Raw genomic sequence first — 17,813 nt, 5'->3', positions numbered from 1 at the left:
TTTCTCTTCATATGTAGCCAGAAAATAAATCACTGTAAAGGCAGAGGACCAGAATTTCTAGGGAAAATACTGATTCTTAAAAATAAAGCTTTGGTCATCTGCCAGTATTTCCAACAACCAGAATAGGAATGCAAAGCTTTAAAACCACAAAGGTTTCCACAGGGCACAATTTAAAAGATTTGCTACAAACCAACACAGCTCTGTAATGACCTGCCTAAACAATTGCCAGTTCGTTGTTTAACACCTTCCCATCAAATGATTAATTCAATAAGACATTTCTTTAAAATAGCAAATCAATATTTTACTGTATAGGTTCTGCCGAGCCAACTTCTCTAACCATCCTGGGACTCTCCCAAGTAACACAGCAGCTTGAACTTCATGCTATGATTGCACTAACCTTTCAGCCGTCTTTAATAATGTATATGTTTTTTACAATAGCTGGGGCTGAACTGGGTTTGAAAAGAAGGTGTGGACAGCCAGGGAAGTTCAGCCAAAGTGGATACGAACAGGCTTGAAAAAGCAGACTTTGTTTTCTGACCATACCTGGCCACGTACTGAAGGAAGGGAGAGAGGTTAGCTGAGGACAAGGGGCATTCACCAATCTGTCTGTGTATTGTAAACAGCTTCCAGTGCAACCAGGCTTAAATTGTACCATTTCTACTTTGATATGGAGTTAAAAGCCAGGGGTAGACATTGTCATCATTTTTTCTTAATTTTCAACCCATTTTGGGAACTTTATGTGTACAGTTATTTAGTGCGCTGCACCAAATTACATTTGTATCTGAGAAGACATGGAGAACAGATTTAACATCACTCCATTCAGCAGCAGAAGACATTAAATAAAGGACACATCAGAGAAAGAACTGTTGATTCTATTTATTCTGTTTTGACAACTGCTCAGATAATCTCAATGCTTTTTGCAAATATTATCTCTTAATGCAACTATCAGTCATAATCCTGTTAGACAAGTACACATATAAGGATCAAACTGAATTCAAATTAAAAAAAAATAGTTTGAAGGGTTGTTTTTGCTTGGAGCAGTAGTGAACTGGAGCCATTATTCTGAAGTGTTTATGGAGCCTAGGCTGTGTCTGAATTTGTTTTATACGACTTTCAACTCCCTAGATAAAAGCAAACTGAAAATTAATATAAACAAACGAAAAGAAGACTCTGACAGTGAGATTCTGCACAAGCAGGGAAAATCCGAACTTATGTCAAAGTTTGCTGTCACTCATGTTTACTAGAGTGTCAAGGCTGGAAATTGCATCTCAGAAATCTTGGAACTGTAATGTGGGTGAGGAATTTTATGCCAAACAAGGCAAGCAAGGGAACACATTTAAAAATCCAACATATTAATAGTCTGTTTATTAAAGAAAAGACTCTTCTACCATATTCAGGTTACAAGAAAGATTAAAAGAAAACAGATGAAACACAAGTAACACAGATCCTTGCAGAGATATACTCCTGCTAAAACCTTATCGGGCCTTTACACCTTTCTACACATCTCCTATAAGGCAAATGAAGACATTAACCGTAATTTCTCTGCATCTCACACGCTCTCTCTCACACACACATAAGAAATGACATCGAGCCATTAGGCACAAACCCAATTACAGAGTCAGCAATGGTTCACACAGTGCTGTGGTTTTATGAGTCTTGACAATGGGAGAAGTGAGACTGAGCTCTGCACCTATAAACTACCAGCCCTGGTAGATGGGAGAGCTCCTGGTTAACCTGTCATCACCACTGGTGTTACCTTCAGACAACATGCTTATAGCCTCATCAGTCTGCTGGCTGTCAGTTGTCGTTAACTTCTTTGGATCGTGGAGGCTGGTTTGGTAGTTCACAGGTGAGGGATAGGCATTTTCACCCACAGTTGACGAGGACATCGATTCCCAGGGTATTTCTCTCTTCTGCCATTTCAGGTCCACTCTGCATCCCGTCCAGCCATAGAAAGCCAATGTGAAGAGGAAGCCTTGCATCGGATTAAGAATCCCCTAGGAAAGAGCCGTGCAACAGGAGGTACATCAGCAAGGCTTCACTTTGAACTCCAGCAAAACGTTTGGCATGAATTAACAACTTCCCTTACTCTGAACAACTGATGTCTTTAAAAGATGCTATTTGCGTGCAAATAAGTGCACGCTGTTACCACTGCAGACGCAAAGCAGGGTGAGATACCACAACCTGTTGTTTCAGTATGCTGAGGCCATGCCCGTGAACAGTAGGCACCAAATGGGTTTCTAGTATGAATTTTAGCTGGCCAGTCCCCCAGTGTGTTTTTAACATTCCTCACAAGCTCTACACTTTTTAATTCACAAAAGCAAATATTGCATTTTTCACTAGAAGCCAAGTCAAATATATGAGAGCAGACATTAGCACATACAGGCAAGATTTTTAAAATAGCAGCAGTTGATCTGTCTGGAATGGCTGCAGATTTCTGAGCCAGTGAAAATGTCCATCAGAGTGGAATGGAAAAACAGGGAGAGACACTGAAAAAGAAAATCCCCAGTGATTTCCAAAAAATCGCCTGTTCCCACTGCCTTGGGATGGTTGACAAATAAATGGTTTTAGCGGTTTCCATTCTTCTCACGGAAAAATTGCAAACTTTGTTTACGGACAGTTTAAATACAGCTCAGTTGCTAGACCTGACCTTGTGCTCTCCAGGTGAACAAGGGAAAGGTCCTTGTCACATGAAAGAGTCCGTCCTTGTGAGAGGAGGAGGTTGCATCAAATCAGTTGCATTGCTTAGCTCTTCAACACCAAGCAGCTCAAGGCCTTAACTGCACAGAGCATGTTCAGGACTCACGGGTATTTAACAGCTTCAGAATAAACTTTCTTGAAAAAGGAACCGTCAATAACGCCTCTGTAAAATCCCTTGTCAAATATTCCAATAGAAGGAGAAAAAATGGTGGGGTATCGTAAGAGCCCAGTATCTTATAGCTATCTTCTTGTGCTTTGCTTTTAAGAACTATCACGTGTTTTTCTCTTATAGCTATCCAAATGTTATGATATAAGATGTAATTATTCTTTATAAGTCACTACTGAAGAAAGCTCTAGTTACAAATACACAGTTAGGAGAAAATGTCCATTTTAGAGGGAAACCTTCAGGAATCGTGAGCTAAAACTTTGCATCTTGCATTATGCCAGAGATTAGAAAGAGTAGATCATAAATCATTGCAATAGTCTGCTCTGGATCTTAAAATAGGTAGGAATCACTCACAAAGAGACTGCATACACTAGTAAGTGGGAGAAAATGTTGGCCTTTAGTACTGTTTTGGTAAGGTTTACATGTGAGGAGCACTCTCAGGGGCTGCTCCTTCCTGTCTCTTACCTTTGGCTTTTCTTCCTTGATTTTTGGAGCGCTTACGTTCCCCATAAGCCTAACCCATCCATTACACTGTTGCTGCTCCACCAGTCTTACACAAGCGATTTCTAAGTCTAAGAAATGCCATGACGTACCATTATAATCCATGTGATCAGTGCAGCACTTCTAATGTTTTTCAGAGGCATTTCATTGATATCTGGCTGCATTTCAAGATAGAACAAAAGGCTCTCATTGACGATATTAGATGACCAGCTATTGAGGAAATAAAGAAGAGGAAGAGAACAAGACAGATATATATGTATATGTATGCATACGTAAAATATGATTTAATTTCAAATTATAGAGATTAGGATCACCAATAAGGAGAGTGAGTTTTTTAAAATGTCTCCATATGAAGGGACCCATAGCTTTCTGAGCCCATGATCAAAAAACAGACACCCACCTACCTACTCGCCCAGGCCCAGACAAAGAAATCAATATACCCAGACAAAATTAAACCTGAAGATTTGAGCTTGCTGCAGGATAAAACTGAGATTATAAACAACCGCAAACCATAATGGGAACATCACAGATGGTGACTTCTTTTGCTTGCATCTTAAAAGCATAATACTCACAGATAAGGAACCCAAATATATTCATATATGCTGTAAAAGGCTGCAGAAACTCCAGCCTCCCTAAATTTTCATGGTTAGATTTGAGCAGATTTTCAAAATGTTTGTAAAAAATCTACAAATCAAAATCAAGCTTGACTTTAAAACCCTTGAAAATGCCATCACATTTTTGGAATAAAGGCAATTTCTGTTTCTAAAGAAGGATGAGCATAACCGAGCCTCATCCTGTGAAAGAAACTGAGAACATTATACACTAAATAAAGGTTATAGTAAATAGTTGCAACTTTGTATGACTTCTGAGCAGTCAGAACAGCCTTTCTTTGTATTTTTACTGCAGCTTCAGAAAGGAAACCACCAACGTCCATGTCATACTTTCTATGGAGGTTTAGACGCATCCTTCTTACAGCTATATTTTTTCAGTGTAGAACCTTCTGCTCATGCCTTCCAAATCTGCAGGCATCTCTTCTACCCCATGCTGCTACGATTTGTTTTCCTCGACAGACTCATCTCCTTTTTGACCTCTGGGATAGAACAGCATCTCCCCTAAACTTCTGAGATAGATGGGACTGCCTCCGTCTTTCTGTACAGTAACTACTGAAAGAGTTTTTACACTCTAAAGCTTATGTTTTACCAGGAGAACAAAATCCAAAATGAGAACCATGATTTATGGTTTTTTTTTGTTTGTTTTGTTTTTGTTTTTTTTTAATAGGAAAACTCATAATGAGACAAAGACAAATAAACAGATGTCCCCACTGTGTCCTTGTGGAATTGCTCCCTTCTTTCATGCTTGCTCCCATACCACCAAGCTGGCCACAATCCCTTAGGTTGTAATAAACTTTGGTGCCTCCAGGCTCCAAAATAAGACTTTCTTTCCACAGCCCTAGAAGCATGGCCAAATCGCTGCTCCCTGGTATTTCCAGCAATTTCCAAGAAGCCATGCTGCAATCTGCTTTGCTGCTGCCTCTCCCCATCTCCTGCTGCCTAAACCACCTTTTGCCCTAGAAACCTCTCTACTGAGCCAAGCAGGCTCTGCTATTCCCAAAGAAAAGACAGTAGTTTCCCTCCAGAGCACTCCAGTATACAGCAGCTAGGACAAGATAAAAAGGCAGCCTTCCTCCCTGCTCAGACTTTTAAAGTAATATAGCATGAATTAATTACCTGTTTATATATATACATATATATATATAAGTATTTGTACAGACCATTAAATTTGGCCAAGTCTTCTCACTACTCCTAGACTACTTTCTCCCTCTTTCTGGTGTTGTTACCCACATAGGTGGTGAACGCTTCCCAGTTGTGACCATGTCTTGCTAGGTCACTGCGCAGACCTCTGTACGATGGATCGCCCCCTCTTCTGGTGCCTTTAGTGGTGTGTGACAATTGTGAGACTGCAGTAAAAACTGTCTCCTCCTAAAGCAGGCCTTCCTTCATCCTAGAATTGTTGTGTGCATCCAACACCTTCAGTCCCAGTCACCACTCAGCATCTTTCACACTGGATGGCGCTGCTGGAGCAGAGGTGCAGGGGATTTGGGGATGAGGTGTATACCCTCCCTTCTTCCCCTCCTCCCCTGCCCCCTTCCTGTCCTACTCCAAACTTCTATTTGCATAGAGGAAGATGGAATATTAGAAACAAGATTAGATAATCGGAAGATTTCTATTTTGGGCATGTAACCCTGTATTTCTATCTAACACACAATACCTGTTTCACACATTTGAGCTCTGCAGACCATAGAGATGATGCATTATATCATCGTAACCAGGGCATGAAGCCAGTTGTAGAAGCATCTTTATTGTAGGCTTTCAATGGTATGTTTGCTGACAAGAAAGAAGACTGGGCTCTGAGGAATCTTTCTGCTCTTTCAGACAGCTTTAGGTTGTACCCAGCCACTTTTTTTTTGTTGGTGTTGTTGCTATTGTTTCTTAGTGTCATTGTTTTCCTGCAGATTAAACATTTTTATCATTTCCTTGCAGCCTTGTGATGCTGTGTGAGTGATTCAGCTTGTCTGTGAACTAGTTTAGAACTACGTCTTCCTTAGAAACCTTCCCTTCCAACCATAAAGGCAAACAAATGAAGCAACACATCAGTCTCTATCCTTGTCCCCATCACTCTCCAGCTAGGAAAAAAGCAGTTTAAAACAAAATAATGCACCTCTTACCAAACAATGAATACCAGCATAATTTTGAAAAAACGCATCTGGATCTCTGTCCCCAGACGTCTCTCATTCTCTGTGTAAATCCCTTGTCTGCCTTTCAGTAAAGAGGCAACTGGAAAGTATAAAATTGTGTTCATTAAAATATGTGCATCTCATTATTTAAACACAAAGATCCAGAAGACAGATGTCTGTAAAGAGGGAACAAAGGAACTGATGGATTTGTCTCCAGCAGCAGTTCAGATGCTAGAAAGACCACCATCAGGTAATCTCACACACAGCCTAATACTAAAGGAAAAGAAGTACACGAATTAAGGATTCCTAAAATAGGTGGCATTCCACTAGCAGTTCTTTCTTCTCTCAATCCCATTGAAGAAAATAGCATGGTCAGCATACTTTTCTTTTGTAATAAAAAGGTAGTGCTTACAACTTCTATATGATGTGTGTGATCTAATGTATTTATTACGTGATGTTTAGGCCAAAACAGAATACATTCTACCCTATTATACACTTTATATTTAATTGTGTAATTAATACAGCATTGGCTACTACACCTTTAAAACTTGAAGCTGTAATGCTGACAAAAATAGATAGTTATGCAATCACAAGTAATATGCATATGCACAAAGATACTCATTGTGTATTTTCCCATAAAAAGCATAGACTTTGAGAGATTATCCAACTCATTCCCTGCCCCTGAGCATTACAGTTACATCTAGGTATTACATCTAGTCTTGCTGAGACTGTGTGCAGTCTCAGCAAGCTTGCTGAAAAATGGGGAACACTCAAAGACCTCTTCAGCCAAGTTATTCCAGTGCTTCATTCGCCCTTACTATAATAATTTATTTCCTGCCTTCCTACTTCAACAACCTTTTCTTGAAGTTCAAGCTCAATGCTCTTTTACTATCCTCTACAGTCAAGAATTTCTTTTTTTAAGGAACAATTAAATTCTCACTTGATTGCAGTCTACAGATCTCATTATGCAGACTTGCATGTTTTATTTTCCTTGCTGCTATCTTTCTTTATTACTTCTGTTAGACAACACAGAAACTACAGGTTGTTTGTATAAATGTTTGTTCGCTTCAGAGGAAAACACAAGGCATCATCTTTAGCAACAGATATTTCTGAAGGTAAGAAACAAAAGCTGAGCCTTAGTGCCTACAGAACTCTAAGTACAGGTAGCAGAGGTAATAGAGGCACAGATGTTAAAGTATCTGTACAACTAGATATTTTAGCCATAGGGTTTGCCACAGGTGTATGAGCACACACATGTACATACCTACATAAAGCACACATGGAGGCACGCACACGGATGCATATCACATAGAAGTATACAGATTCGTTATTGTGCTCTCATCAAAGACCTTTGCTGCTGACTCTAGAAAATGTATTCCCCTGTCCTCCATAGGACATGCTATGGAAGGGAAGTTTATCATTTACCAAACAGATGATTTCAATATAATCAGAAAAACTCTGTGCCTTCAAACCACACAAATATAGCAGTTAATGCAGAATGTAGGTGTCAATTTACTGAGTGCTATCTCAGAAATGCAATTCTTGGTACAGGTCACAAGAATGAGATAATACAATGATGCATATATGGAATGTCTTTGGTACCAAATGTATAGCACTCTGGGTCTTTCAGATAAGTGAAATACAGGAGGTACCTTGATACAGGTAATTAGCTGTATTTCTGTTGTGTAACTGATACAGCACTGTCTACACCTATAAAAATTGAAAGTGTAATGTCAGCAAAAATATACAGATGCACTATATGTGTAATATTTAAATAAAGTATTCCACAGATTCTGTCAACTTTTCCTTTGATAATAAGCATTACAGAGGAATACAGGGTAGATGGGATGAAGACTTAACTCAGAATAGTAGGTCTCTGTTGCTGTTTTTATATATTGAATGCATAGATGATGACGAATTCAGGTACTGAAAACATCTAGCATGGATCACATTACATGAAAATAAGTCACTGAATCTGTTCCTTTTATTCCAGTCTCGTTTTTTCAAAGCACTGGATACTAAATTAAATGGGAACTTCAGGATCTCAGCTAAATTGTGTACCATTCCCTCTTGGTTCATCAGGAATAATGAAATTCTGACTATTTGTTTTTTATCTTCATGTCTGCAAAGAGCTAAATCAACTATCAGATCACAACAACATTACCTTTAAAAAAGAATAAACTGTATTCCAAAATCTAGGTTGGTACCAATACTACAGTAGCATTAAACATCCACAATACGTTACCAAAATACTTTAAATAAAGAGTAATTTAGTAACATAGAAGTACCTTTGCCAATCTGCAGTAGTAGAGGTAAGTAACAGCATAGCTTCAGTACGTGATCAGAGTGTGTCTCTAGGGCAAATTTCCCACTGAGATGGTATCTTCATTTCAGCAGGCAATTCCCTCCCACCCTCAGCCGTACTCTTTGTGATTTAATGAGGAGCTATCCCACATCACTGTGAAAAGGAGCTATCCCACATCATATGTAAGAAGTCATACAAGCATGACTTTTTACATTATTACTATTTGGCGAAACAACACATACTGATTCACACTGGCCATTAGGAACATACCTGCAGATACTGTCCTTCTAAACAGGATTGGGTTGACCACCAGCACTAGCAGGAGTGGGGCGTAGGTTGTGATATAATGGGGGATTGCATGCTCCAGGCCTTTTTCACAACTGAAAAGAAATCATTAACAGGTTATTCATTATTTTCTTTCCACATCTGACAGTTTGGGCTATTTCATCTATGTCACCTTTAGCTTAAAAAAAGATGAAAGGAATGAAGTGAACAGATGCTAAAATTTTCTAGGGTTGCACCGACTCATCAGGAGACAGTTCTCCAAGATCAAAAAAAAGCCCTGTGTTTGGATGTCTGTCTCTAATGCTGACCAAAAGACACCCAAGTGCCCACAGGTCTGAGTCTGCTCCTAGAGGCCCGCTCACCTGGTAAGGGACGGGTAGTAAAGCAGCGCCAGTCCCTCCACGCAGAGCAGGACCGCCAGGCCCCAGGCCATCATGTGGTACAGCACGATCGTACTGGAGGACCAAACAGGACAGACATCATCGTTAAAGACACCAAACTTCGCCCTTCCCACATGGCAGCATTGAGACGGGACTCCTACAGACACGAGATGAACGGCACTGGCAGTACCTCACACCCAGAAGAGCAGGAGGGGAAGGGGGGCCTCCTGACAGGAAGAATGTCACAGCAGTACCGCATCCTCCAGCCTGTGGGTTGGGAAGCCTCTCCCCCGTCCCCATGCCTCCTGAGGGATCCCCTGCACCCTTCATTGCTCCTGAAGAGAGCACGTTAGGGGATAAAAAAACTGGTGAAGGTAGCCAACTTAAGCCACCCTTCTGAAGGTTGCAGAGCATTATGTTTAACTTTGGGAATCAGACACTGCCCCCATCTTAGGGACGTGCAGATCTGTGTGCATAAAAAGTCCTTCATCTTTTACTCTGATGTTAGCATCAGGCCCAAATACACATTTTATTTCGTTTTTTTGGTTAACAGGCATGGGGGAAGAAGGTAGGTCCCAGCTGTTTCAAACCACAAGTATGGGGCTTTACAAAACCAGCTTTGTCCTCTGCAGGCCAAGGTTAACATGAAAATCCCCATTTCGGTAACACGCACCAGATGAACCGTGTCTCCAGTACCTGCTTACTCGGTATCATCTGGATATAATGTCCCAGAATTCCCCATTTAGCAATGGCAACTGAAGGTCTTTTTGCCCTTCTAATAACCAAATTAGAAACACCTTGTATTTTCTGTCTGGGGTTACAGTATGGAACTTTCCAAAGTGCGTAGGTCCTTCTGATACAGGCATTGCAGAAAAATGTACAGTAAGCACATATTTTTCTTCCTTAAAACTTTACAAATGTGATCAGAAGTGTAATAATGACAAAAGAGAAAAAAGAAAAAAAAAAAAGAAAATCTGAGAAAAGAAAAACAAACTGGAAAATGAACTGTATGAAATTTAGCATGTCGCCTCTCCCACTATTTTTATTCAAGTTAAAACTTCTCCCACAAGGATCAATTTCAGGTACAGAGAAGGGACAAAAATAGCGTCTTGCTGCAATACATGTTATAAAGCCTGATCCGCACCCTATTTTTCCGAACGTTAAATGAATTCAGTTATTTTTAAATGCCAGTTGGGCATAAACAAATCAATATCTGAGCATTGCCCTGGCAATTTAAGCATTTAGCACACCACCCACCCATATCATTATCTGGTAACCATGTGAACATCAGATGTTTGTACAGGTTTCATTTATACCCTTAGATAGCTGCATGCAAACACGGACCTTGCTGGAAGTTAAATAACAAATGCAGAGCTTTAACTGTGGTACCTCAGTCCTGCTGATCTTCTTACCACCAAGTAAGAATCAACAGCGTAGCAAAACAACCACCAGAAGCCAGCACTATATAACAGCTGGATCCACATCTGCAAGAAAAAAAATGGCAAATGTCACAGCTGCTTATCAAGTGCCACTGCGGGTGGGGGGGGTAGGTGGACTCAAATCTTTCTCCCTTGTACTTTAAAGGTGTGTATTTTCCAAATGAGTTTTGTGAAGTATAAAATCTTACTCAAAATCCTAGGAACAGCATTGTTGTAGCCAAGGCATCAAGTCATAGGTAAACTGAGCAGCGTTTGCCTTCGCAGCTGATTCTATTTTTTCAGAAAACCTGTTATTTCCCCCTCCAAGCTTAGCCTTTAATGTCATGAATGAAGTCCAAAATAAATTCTTAAATAACAAATTTAGAGTGAGAATGCTTTAATTTTAAATTCAAATTTTAGTAATACATATTTTATTATTTCTTTTAGTGCTACATTTTAATAAAATTTAGTTGCTCAGTAGCTGAGGCATGAAAATACAGCTGAGGACAGCTGTTACCACAGTGTGCCTTTGCCTGGTGGGTTCTGTGTGTGATGGGTATTTTCTCCATGTTCAAGAACCTATGACTCTATGACTCCGTAACTTAAGTCAGGGAACAGTTACTACGAATAAAGATGAAATGCAAAAAAAATACCCAGCAAACCTCCCTCTGGAAACATTCTCCATACTTAACTCCTTAACTAATTTCTTCAGTAAAAGTCCAAGTGAAATGAGTTCAAGTCAAGTTAAATTCCACTGCATTTGTGAGCTGACCCTATACATTTTTTCCCATGAGCCTATGGAAGATAACTGACCTTTCTTTGCCTCTGTTTATAAATTCCAAATCTCTTCCCCATAGGAGCTGGCTTTCTGTAAGGGTCTGGAACTATTTTAATATTCAGATTACCTTCCCCCTGCACCCTACTTTCAGCTCTTATCTGAATATCCTTTGTCAGAGCTCCCCAGTAGCATCCTGTTACAGCTGGAGACCAACATACTTGTTACTGAGCCAAACATCAGTGGCTAGAGATCTACTATTCCTTCTTCCAAAGATAAATGAAGCTGGGAAATATTTCCTTTCACCATGGGTATAGACCCTACATCTAGTCATTTGTGACATGAATTATTCAGCATTTAATTCAAATGCCATGACATTTTGCTAGTGCACAGAAGTCAGAAAATAAAATTTCAGTCTTCCTGCTAATGCACTTTATCCACAGCACTCAGCATGTAACTTCATCTGCACTATTAAATATTTGCTGCAGTTCAGAAATGCATAATTGACTATATATATACAGACACATATACACAAATAAGCCATGTGGTCTTTCCACCTGCAAATTCCAACATAGACAAGACTGTCACCAAAAATAATGAAAAGCAGATGTACCTAAAACCCCAAATTTTCATATGCTTGCTTTTTTTTCCAACGAAAAAAGTGCCTGAGAGGGTATCCATCTACAAATCAGAGGGCGTTATTCAAAGGAGAAGCTTCAGGGCCTCACTGTTCAGAATTTCATTGGTTTGTGGGTAAATGAAATAAAACAATAGCAGTAGAAGAAACTTAAAATAGAATCAAAACCATTTTATTAACTCACATGAGAATATGTTAGGGGAAGTGAGTAGAAGGAGGGTCATTTTTCCTTCCAATATAATTAAATTTAAATTTAGCAAGTGACTCAAACTGCAGCACTTTCCTGGAGTCCAAGAAAGGGAAAATAAAAATTGTGGTAGACCACTGTGCTGCTCACCATCTAACCTGAGATCAAAATGAAAAACAGTCTGCATACAGTGTGTTTGTCACTATTTAAAAATATTACTTTTTGTGGTAAGGGCAAGAAAGTGAAACTTAAGACGTGTGAAAATATGTTTTTCAAATTGGGCATTCTTGCTGCAAAATATTGATGTTGGTGGTTTCACTTTCCTTCAAGGAAAAAAAAAATCAACTTTTGCATCTAATAAGCAAAAATTAAACATGTATGAGAGAAAATTGAGAACTGATAGATTTGTACAACTGATGCTTGCTTCTGCTATGATGTCTGAAATTGTCATTAGGCATATGAAGTACAGTGAGTTGCGTTTTGGCACATCTTGTTTTATTTAAAAGCTACTGGAGCTGAATAATTCTGTTTATATGCAGTATCTCCTTTTCTATATTGTAAACTTCGAATTGTTAAGATACTGCTGTTATAGTTCATGTGTGAATTCTTTGGCTAGCCTACATTCCTACTGAAATGGGGCAAATTTATGATATTATTTGTCATTCTCCATGTTTTGGTAAAAAAAAAAAAAAAAAGTGACCTTTTTTCCTGTACAGTAAATTCAGAGTGTATGCCTCAGGCAGTACTGTGATTGTAGTATTTGCAACCGAGTTTCAATTTCTGCTTTTGGAATGCGTTTACATTTTCTTATTCCATGTGCTTGAATCCAGAAGACACTTGGTTACGTTTGGCCAGGTGCCCATGCAAACAGCAACCTGAGCTGCAATCCCACGCAGCAAGGACGTCGCTTCTGCCAGCAGCTTTGCATTGTCAGGTGTACTCGTGCCACCGCCGCTGGCCCAAGCCCCCCGTGCTGCTGTGGGCGCAGTCAGTGCTGGCTGTCACTGCACCTGCTGAAGCCCGACATCCCATTCACATCACCCCCTCACCGTTTCGTGCCCCTCGCCAGGGCATGGCTCTGCCCTCTGTGACCGCAGCACTGCTGCGATGAGCCAGCGTTAGGGAGCTGCAGGCCAGGCCGGGCCTCCCCCATGCCCTGTGGTACTCAGCGCCCTGCCACCCACAACGGGGCTTTTGGCAGGAGGCACAACACTTGCATGGCAGGGCACAGGCTGAGCTTCGTCCGACCAGACGCTGGCTCGGGGTCTAACCTCCTTTGGGACACCACGGTTTGCCTTTCAGATCCCCTGTGAGCAAAGCAAGCGGGAGAGGACGGGCTTGGTACCTACCGCGCTCCCCACGCAGAAGGCAGAGGGCCACATGTCGGTCCCATTCGCCACCGAGATGTTGGTGACGAAGCCTGGAAAGCCCAACCAGACGCTCGATCTGAAGATCACACCTAAAGAGAAACACGTGAGTGCTTTCCGCCTGTCAGCGTGACCGGAGTCACATGAGGAAGCCGGCCGCGTATTTCGCATTGCAGCCCGGATTTTGTGTGCTCACAACACGGCTGCGGCTGCAGGGGAGCGCGGCAGGAGCGCCGCTGGGACGGCTCGCTGAAAGCAGCCCCCAGGGCCGGGGAGACTCAGGGTGTTACGCCACGTAGATTAAAAACTCACTTACCTATGGATTCCATCACACGCTTCCCTAGAGCGAATCAGGCAGATCGACATGAACCATTAACTATTGATAATTTTACCCACATAAATTCATATCCTAATGTTCATTTCTCTACAATCCCTTGTTTCAGGAAAATGTAATTTCACACTTTTTGCTGTCTTCATTTTTACAAGAAGCTCTTTTCCTCTCTGTCCAGGGACTGAACAAAGCAGGGCTTCACAATCAGGTGAGAACAATACTGACTTTTTAAATGAACTTAGTTTGTTAGTGAGATTTTATGGGTTTGCTCAAAATAGGCATTAAAGCACCCACATACATTGTAACCAGCCCACAGGCTGCCCACCAGGTGCAAAGGGTTTCCCACCCACTGAAGTGAGCCTAATTCAGAGACAATGACAGATAAAACAGTTTGCCTGTGAAAGAGAAAAGGAGAAAAACAACTTTATCTACTGCTGGCCTCATCTGACTTGGAAGGACCTTTTCCAGGTGAAAGCACGCATGCTCTTTCTATATCTCTATTTCCCTATCCACCATTTTCCCATCCATAGGTACTGTGAGAGAAGCTGGATAGGTGTGAAGGGGGAAAAGATGTAAAATCCTACTCCTTTCAGAGGCAGCCAGAGACACTTACAAAACAGTATTACTTCTGTTATCTAATGTGTGGGAAAAAAAAAAGTTATTGTAGAAACAACTCATCCTGCATTTCCACAGCATGTGGTGCTGTGATTTGTACCTACTTCGGCAGTAAATGCCAGGGCAGATTTGGACGCATTATTTTCACCTTGTCTCATGCGCACCGGGCAGCAGGTTGTCCCTGACAAGGGAACTTCTCTCGCTTCCCAAAAGCTGGCTCTCGGCGCGAGCTGCGTGGCTGCGCTTCCAGCCAGCCTGCTGTGCCCGGAGGAGTGGCTGGCATGTGAACAGCGGCACAGACTTGGTCTGAGAGGATTTACGGATGTGGCAAGTGTTCTCTAAATACAGTCCGAAGGATCAGCTGAGTTTTGGAAGTCAGCTCTAGTTTTAGTTCTGCTCCCTCGCCTCCGCTTCCACGCCTTCCTCTAAGAACCAGCTGGTTCCGGATTTTAATTTGTTTTGAAGTAGAGATTTTGGTGTAGATATGCCAAGAGCTTTTATTTTAAAATGTGACTATTAAGCAAGACCTTCTCCCCCCAAAGGCCCGTCCTTTTCTGATCTCACTCAGCCCAAATCTTCCCATGAATACAGGCAGGACGTTTCCCTCAGAAATCTCGGCTCCTTTGGTTTCGGTACCTAAGAGCAACCGGAGCCTGCTACAGCAAGGGCAGGGGACGTTGAGCTGGCGCTTACCTAAACCACCGAGGATGTCACAAACAGAGATAAGGAGAAGGATGGTGGAGGAGGAGGAGGCTTTGGGCATCTTCCGCAGGATCTGTCCCTTCTTTGGCAGGAGCTGCAGGACGGTCAGCAGCACGCTGACGGAGGCGCTGCCGATGCAGACCCCGCAGAAGACCTCGGGCTGGAAGCTCAGCACAAGCTGCGTGGCTGCATCCCGGTTCGGGCAGCAGTAGGTTTCTAACCGGGGAGAAGCCATGAAGCGTCCGGCTGGTGGAGGGGACCCACGAGCAGGAGCTGCTGTTGCTTCCCCAAGGCAGCGTGCACTTTTTCTTCACCCTCCCCATTAGTCCTCGGTGGTGAGAATCACGCGATTGAGGGATCATGTGCTGCTGCTGCTGGAAGTAAATCCCCTAGAGCGGCCTTTCTCAGCCTCTCCTAGCAAGGAGATCAGATCAGAACAACAAAACACAGTGAAATCTGAAACATGCCCCATGCTTGCTCGGAGCCATTGGCAGGAGTTCACTCAAACATTTCTGCTTGCACAGTACGTGATACAGGAAGACTTAAAATCATCAGAGCACTGGAGAAGGTTTAAAATGAATAAGGATGGAGATACCAAAGGAGAGGCTTTACATTTTAATTGTATTTCATTTTAGCCCCATCCCACACATCACACTTTAATTACCGAAAATTAATTGAAAAGATAGGCCCAGACACAAGCAGTCCCCAGCTTTTGCAGGCAGGAGCAGGGCTATAAATCCACACCCTAACCCAAATTTAAATTTTAGGGATCCAACCCACCCACCTCCATAATTAAAATTAGAAGCAATACATCCTATTCCTGTAGAAAGAGATTACATTTAGGAAGCCATATTAACCTCATCGCATTTAAATCACAAGCACAAACAGTCTGTGCAGTTTGTGTCAGATCAGTTTGATGTGAAAAATTCCAGGACTTTTGATTCCTCAAGAATATTTTTTTTTGAATGGGTTTAATACGGAAACAGGAATTTGACCTGCAATATTTGTTTTTACTTTATAAGCTAGACAATATCCTTTAGTCCTGTTGGACACAGCAGCATATACTCGCAATCATAAATACAAAAATTAACTCTCCCCTCTCGGACAAATTCAAATGCCCTGTGTCAGCCCCAACCCCTGCAGAAACTGTGTTTGTAGAAACACGTTCAGGAAAAAACAGGAGGGAGCATTGCCAGCATTGTTGCAGTGAACTGGATGCTACATAACACAGTCATAGATTTTAATATTAGTTCTTATAAGAACAAATGACCTTTTATTTTTTTTCCTATGGCCCTATTTATTTTTTAGCAGAAATTATTACACCTGGACGAATGACAGCGGCAAGCTATGTGTATAGGGGTTACAGAACTCAGTGACCTCAGCCACTCTCAGCAGAAAAAAGAGCCTTGCAGGGAGGCAGCAGGGCTTGGGCTGTTGCCTACACTCCCCAACGCACCATGCATCCATCACCTGCTTCCAGAGGGCTCCTCCAGCTCTGCCAACGCTACAGCACCGGCAGAGCGGGATGCTAGCTTGCAGACCCCGGTGTCCCCACATCAGTGAGGTGTCCCTGCTCCTATCAGCATCGATCAAGATCTTCGACAGCCAGGTTCAGAGTCTGGGCTTAGTCTAGAGAACTGTTCAGCTTTTCCTGACACAAACGCACACGGTGAGCTGAACCGCTGAGCAGGCTTTGCTGACCGTAACCGGGTCTTATGCACACCCTGCATTAAAGACTCCCACATTCAGGCAGCTGAGTTTGAAGCTGAATGCTATCTGGGTGTTCTTGCAGCTTTCCAGCATACAGAGGTTTTCCTGCTCCACAGATGAGGGCAGGTGAGTGAGCTGGATGTTGTAATCCTATGTTTTGCTGGTACCATGGGCACAGAAGGTATTCTGGAGACACCAAGGATGTGAACCAGATTGTTCTGCATCAAAACGCAAATTACCATTGAGGCAAAGGAGAATATTTATGCCCTGTTGTCAGTACAACATTGTACTGATTGGGACTCCTTGGACTTCATTCCATCTCAGATGAGCAGCAGTGCATGGAGTTGCCACCTCTCTGTGAGACAGTGCATTGCAATCTACCTGGCTAGCTGTTATCAGTAAGTGTAACATGAAATCCTCTCCTTTTTTTTCCTGCAAACCACTGCCTAGAAGCCAAAGTCAGCAACTTCATTTTCAGGCAAAATTTCTAGTAAATTTACGGTAAATGCTAAAAACTGGTCTGGAGGAAACTACTAAAATAGGTTCAGAAGGGAATGAGTTCCTGGGCTACTGAAGAACGAAAAGATAACACAGAGACATAATTATTTAAAATAAAGACATCATATATTACATATACAATGCAAATAAATGTATATTAAAATAAATGATGCTTGCTCTCATTTGAAGATTAATTTATGTTGCCTGATCTATACTTGGAATGGCATGACTTTTAGATTATTAGGCAGAAAGTGAAACTGTTCCATGGAAGCCTTTCATTGCCACTATCACCTTCTAAAAATGTTTCCCTCACTATTCCTGTTGTCATTCTCCTTCCTTTAAATGTTTAAAAAGCATGTCAAGTTGTTATCCTGACCATTTGTTCTGGCTTCCATATAGGAACGTTTAGCGTGTTTTGCTTTTTCTGCTTATCATTTGTTTTCACTGATCCCGGCTGTGGTTTTCTAGTTTGCCCATGTGGATTTACCATGTCATTACTTTA

At 41.6% G+C, this 17,813-nt stretch overlaps 1 protein-coding gene across 1 annotated transcript; it reads right to left on the bottom strand.

The window, feature by feature from the left end:
• Positions 1–569: 569 nt before the first annotated feature.
• GPR143 (G protein-coupled receptor 143) lies at positions 570–16,310 on the bottom strand. The gene is made up of 8 exons (XM_083821043.1): positions 15,095–16,310; positions 13,438–13,547; positions 10,461–10,555; positions 9,054–9,146; positions 8,677–8,786; positions 6,093–6,201; positions 3,460–3,577; positions 570–1,997 (listed from the first exon to the last, which is right to left on the bottom strand). The coding sequence occupies exons 1-8, from the start codon at positions 15,336–15,338 to the stop codon at positions 1,698–1,700; spliced, it is 1,179 nt and encodes a 392-aa protein (XP_083677169.1). The 5' UTR covers positions 15,339–16,310; the 3' UTR covers positions 570–1,697.
• Between the last annotated feature and the right edge of the window lie 1,503 nt (positions 16,311–17,813).

Source organism: Anser anser, assembly GCF_964211835.1.
Source record: "Anser anser genome assembly, chromosome: 1".
Lineage (NCBI taxonomy): Eukaryota > Metazoa > Chordata > Aves > Anseriformes > Anatidae > Anser > Anser anser.
The sequence above is the reverse complement of the archived record's forward strand: the minus strand, read 5'-3'. Positions and strand labels throughout refer to the sequence as shown.